General features: G+C 51.7%; 1 protein-coding gene across 1 annotated transcript; it reads left to right on the plus strand.

The window, feature by feature from the left end:
• Positions 1 to 2,864: 2,864 nt before the first annotated feature.
• Positions 2,865 to 4,776, plus strand: SELENOM (selenoprotein M). Its single transcript, XM_054172861.1, has 5 exons — positions 2,865 to 2,987; positions 3,067 to 3,102; positions 3,187 to 3,221; positions 3,943 to 4,021; positions 4,100 to 4,776. The coding sequence occupies exons 1-5, from the start codon at positions 2,865 to 2,867 to the stop codon at positions 4,310 to 4,312; spliced, it is 486 nt and encodes a 161-aa protein (XP_054028836.1). The 3' UTR covers positions 4,313 to 4,776.
• The last annotated feature ends 641 nt before the right edge of the window (positions 4,777 to 5,417 follow it).

The raw sequence follows: 5,417 nt of genomic DNA on the forward strand, positions 1-5,417 counted from the left end.
GCAAGTAGAGTTCATGTTACGGTCCACACTAATAGAAATGTCAGACATTGGGGAATTACCTTTTTAGAATTTGTTACTCCAGCTTTGGGAGACACAGGTGAATATAGGTGCATTGTGCGCTCTGGTAAGGAGGCTGATTATGGGCAGCGCTTTCTACAAGATCGCACGGGTTATGGCTATGGACTCAAAGAACGGCACAATCGTTATAAGGCTGTTCCAGGTATGAATATCATCACGACTTGTGATCTCACAAGTCCTAATGAAGTTCAATGGGTTAAAATCAATACTCAAAGTCAAATTCTGTTGGAAGGGGGAAAAGGGAAATATGATTTCCAATCTGTAAATAAGGGAAGAGGGATGGACTTAATAATTTATGATATCTCTGAGAAAGATAAAGGTCAGTATCAGTGCATACATGAACATAAGGAGGATGGGGCTATGGGGCTATGGATCAATTAATGTAGAGGTGATTCAACAAAATCAATATCGTAGGAAGAGAGAATTAAAACAAGCCAACGAGCAGAAAGAAAATTTATTGTTAGGTTTAATACGAGACTTTGCAAATCTTAGGAATTTGAGCAGTATTACAGCTTGCCTGCCTTTCCCACAGGCAGCCGGGGATCCGATTTTGTGGGGGATCTTAACATCACCCCTTCTGGAAATTGAGGGAAACAAAACAGATGTGAGCGAGTCGCAAAACCTAGGCAAATAATAAAAACCATTCTGAAAAGTCTATTCACCAGCTGACAAGACAGGACTGTCTTAAACAAAATGGAATAGCTGGAGAATTTATTAGCTGGTTACAAGCAGGTAAAGGAGAATTAGGAAAAAGGAAATGTATTATATCTCGTTATGAGTGGGTCCCTGAAAAAGTAACAGAAAATGGAGTTGAATGGCAATGTCAACAGCAGAATACAACAATAAAGAAGGATTGGAATGGCATTTGGGGGACAAGTATAATTCAAAAGGTTTCATATATGGAAACCACCCCCTGGTGTGTTAAGTGGGTTGGCACGCAAAATGATACCAATAGCGTCTCTAAAACTAAAACGGCAACACAACATTTGATGGAAAAGGAACAGTTTGGGAACTGTAGCCAGTTTATACTTGTGATTCAGCAGACCCCGTCATTAGAAAGCTCCTGCCATTGGCACTAGTGATACAGTCCGGCTGTGCCTGTAGAGGATATAAACAAAACTTAGGTAAATTGAAGGACAGATTAGGAAATGTGAACCTCGATTGCACCTCGACCGTTAAGTCTCCAGCAGCCTTTGTATGGGTAAAGAGTGATGGAACCCGGATGACGCACTTCCCATTAGACGGACCAGTGACGGAAATTACCTTAGGACTCCCGACTCTGTGTCCTCTACGGAAACAGTCCCCAATACATATGTCTAGGCTAACCAGGAGAAGACGAGAGTTAAAAGACGATAATGGGGAAGAATGGCATGAGCCATCCTCCAGTGTCAAGTTTAGTTGGGCTTTAGAATCTATGTTTGCTCCAATAGCATCTTATAGGAATAGGGAAATGATATTTAGCCTTACAGGTCAAGTAGAGAGACTAGCAAGAGTTACAAAAGATGGATTTAGGGAGCTGAATATCCAGCTACAGGCTACAATGAAAATGACCCTACAAAATAGATTGGCTTTAGACTTGGTCTTAGCCAAAGAACACAGGGTTTGTGGACTATTAAGAAATCAAATTGATCACTGCTGTATTCATATTCCTAATGTTACTGAAGCAGTAGAAAAGGATATTGGCAAACTTAAGGTAATTGAAGAGGAAGATGAGGCTGAAGAAAAAGAGGAAGAAGCCAGTCGGGTCGGTAAAATTTATGGACTGGGCCTTCATATTTCTGAATGGGTTAAATCCTTGCTTGAAAGTGTAATTGTAATTTGTTTAATACTGTTAATCATTTGCTGTGTCTACCTGTACATTAAGAAAAGGATTATGCAAAATTCTGTCAGAAATACTACGATGATCAAAGCCCTGACAAGGAAACTTTGCCCACCATCAACTGACCCGCCCTCCTACCTAGCCACCACTTCAATGTGAAGGATGGATAGAAGAGACTCATCACCAGAAAATTCATGCACATATGGAAACCACGTCGGATTCGTTATACTTAACTCTCTGTTAATGTTTATTTACCCTCGGTTGTTATCTTTGTGTTACGGGGTTTATTGAATTTTTTTTGGTGGGCTTATTGTAACTTCAGATAGTAATAGTAGCTTGTAGTGAAAATACTTGCACTTATTGATAGTGAAATATTTTCAAAGGGGGGAAATGTTGAGAAATGTTAACATGAGAAATGTTTTGTAATCAAGTCTGTGAAACCAGAACACTTAGTTATTTATGATAGTTATACATCAATCTGCACTGAACTTTGCAGTACTTTGTACGTACTGTGGTCTTTATGTAGCAATATTGTAAGACATGGCAACTCCTAATGCCAGATAAGAATTGTGCTTAGCAACGAGTATCTGTAGAATTTCATGTAATGCTGTGGAATGTGTTTTGAAGATACTTATCCCATGATCTTCAAGGTTACTGCTGAGAATGAAAATTTGTATGATAAGAAGTTGTATCCAAAACTGTATAAATGCTGCTTAAAATTGTTGGCTCAGTGGAACAGTGCTTTGGACACTAGTCCTCTGTTCCCTGGCGCCAGAATAAAGCACATTGCCATCATCCTGTGCGTTAGCGTGATCCGTCTACTCACACTGGGGCTGCTTGCGCGCTGTGTATGCGCGTGGCCGTGGCGGGGAGGTGTTCCCCGCGCCACCCCTCTCCTCCCCTCCCCCCCCGCGCGAGGCCGTGACGTGGCGGCGGCAGCAGGACGCGCGGCGGTGGCGGCTGCGGGATGCCTCGGGTGGCGCCGCTCCTGCTGCTGCTGCTGGCGGCGCCGCTGCTGGCGGCGGGGAGCGACCCGGAACCCTCCCGCCGCCGAGCCGAGCTGCGGGGCCTGGCCCGGGGCAAGGTGGAGGTGAGCGCGGGTCAGGAGGGGCGGGGGTCGCGGAGCCCACGGGGACGCGGCGCGCTGACGGAGTGTCTCTTCCCTGCAGACCTGCGGCGGGTGACGGCTGAACCGCCTGAGGGAGGTAGGTGTCGTGGGTGGGGGCGGGGGCCGGCCGGGGCCGGGGCCGGGGCCGCCGCTGAGCCGTGCCGTCCGCTGTTGCCCTCAGGTGAAGGCTTTCGTCACCCAGGACATCCCCCTCTAGTACCCGCCGCGGCCCCTGCCCCGAGTGGCGCCGCACCCTGCCGGACTGCATGCTGAGCTTGGGAGATGGGATGGGACGGGAGTCGGACGGGACGTGTGGTGGGATGGGATGGGATGGGGGCGGGACGAGGGGGGATAGGACGGGATAGGGGCGGGAAGGGATGGGATGTCGGCGGGATGGGATGGAACAGAGGACAGGACGGGATGCGGAGGGGACAGGAAATGGATTGGGATGGGAGTGGGACGGGATAGGGGACAGGACAGTATGAGGGCAGGACGGCATACGGGATGGTGCAGGATGAGATGGAATTGGATATAGTCTGGGACATGATGGGATATGGGATGGGGTGTGGGAGTAGGGTAGGATGGGATGGGGGTGGATGGGGGCAGAATAGGACAGGGATAGAGGATGGGACAGGACAAGGCAGGACTATGTGGGATGGAGGACTGGAGTGAATGCAGTGGTGGACAGTGAGACAGGATGAGGGATAGGAGGGGATGGAGGATGGGGGGTATAAGACAGGATGGTTGAAGGATTGATGGAATAGGATGAGATGGAGGACAAGAGGACAGGACAGAATGGGGTATGGTGGAGGGGGAGATGGGACAGGGGATGAGATGTGTTGCAGTGGGAGGGAGTGGGATGTGACAGAGAACAGGATGGGACAGGAGGGCTGCATGGGCCTACCCAGTACTGTTCGGCCCTTAGCCCATCACCCAGCCATAACCTGGAGTTGAAACACCTGCCCGGTGCTGACCCCGAGCTTGTGCTCCTCAGCTACCGATACGAGGAGCTGGAGGTGAGTGGGCAGCACAGCAGGACCTGGGGGAGTCAGTGCCCCACTGGGTGCCAGGCTGCAATCCCTGTCTGTGTGCAGAGAATCCCCCTGAGCGACATGACCCGGGACGAGATCAATCAGCTGGTGCAGGAGCTGGGCTTCTACCGCAAGGAGGCGCCCGACGCCCCTGTGCCTGAGGAGTTCCAGTTTGCCCCTGCCAGGCCTCTGCCTACCCTCCTGTCTGCCCCAGCCCCTGGCGCTGACAGCAGGACCCCACCTGAACAGGAGAAGGAAGAACACCCCGACCTGTAGCAAGGGGTGCTGCAGCCAGTACCCAGCACCTGGGATAAAGGTGAGGGAGCAGCTGGGCACAGTGCTGCCAGGTGGCAAAGGTGCCCCCTCAGCTGTTGCTCAGTGCCATGTAGCCTCTGCTCCAAAGATGCTTTGAGCACCTCAAGCCTTGAGCAGGGGCTTCCCAGGCGTTGTGGACATTCCAGGGGTCCTGTGTGCCTGTCATGGCCCTCCCTCCCCTGCAGCCCAGCCTCCCTGGCTGGCTGAGAGGAGCAGGGCTCCTTGTGCTCCCTTGCCATGCTTCGAGGTGTGGCTGAATCCCAGTGCTGGGTGGCAGCTCCCTACCTGCATGGGACAGGATGAAGCACTCAGCAGAAAGCCCAAGGTGCTGAGAGTAGATGTGCTAAGTCCAGGAGGTAGGAGAGCTGCTCCCAGGGAGGGGATGGCTTCACAGCTTAGCAGGGTTGTCTCATACCAACTCCCCAGTAAAGCCTTTGCACAGGATCAGCTGCACTGCATCATCCTTCCAGGGAGGGTTCAGTGGGGCACATCCTGCACTGCTCTGTGCAGAGCACTGGCAGGACCAGAGTGTCCCAGAGGAGGGAAGGGGTGGCAGGTTCACAGCCACCACTGGTGAGCCAACAAATGTCCCACACACCAACCATGCTCTTCCTGTGCCACTCTCTCCCTGGCATGATGGAGGTGAGGCACCACAGCTCAGGATGAGCTGCTCTGGTGGGGCACAGGGGAGTGGATGTGAGCCAGGAGAGGGTCCCAAAGTGCAGAGCCAAAGCCCAGAGGCTGTGCTCTCCCAGCAGGGATCCCTGGCTCTTGGCTGGGAAAAGCATCAGAATGCAGCTGTGGTATCTGCAGACCTGGTTTTGCACAGCCTGGGGTCTCCTCCCTGGTGGGGGCAGTGAAACAACCACCTGTGGTCAGGGTAGGGCATTGATGGTGCCCCTTGGCTCTGAGCATCTTCCTTGAGCAGAAGCAGCACCTGCAGTGCATCTCCCCCTGCCCAGGTGAGCAGTGGGGCTGCAGCCAGGACTGCCAGCAGCCTCTGGGCACTGTGGCATCCACTGTAGTGGGAGCAGCAGTGTGGCCAAGGAGCAGGAGCCGAGGCATG

The sequence above is a fragment of the Dryobates pubescens genome, chromosome 25 (assembly GCF_014839835.1).
Source record: "Dryobates pubescens isolate bDryPub1 chromosome 25, bDryPub1.pri, whole genome shotgun sequence".
NCBI classification, from domain to species: domain Eukaryota; kingdom Metazoa; phylum Chordata; class Aves; order Piciformes; family Picidae; genus Dryobates; species Dryobates pubescens.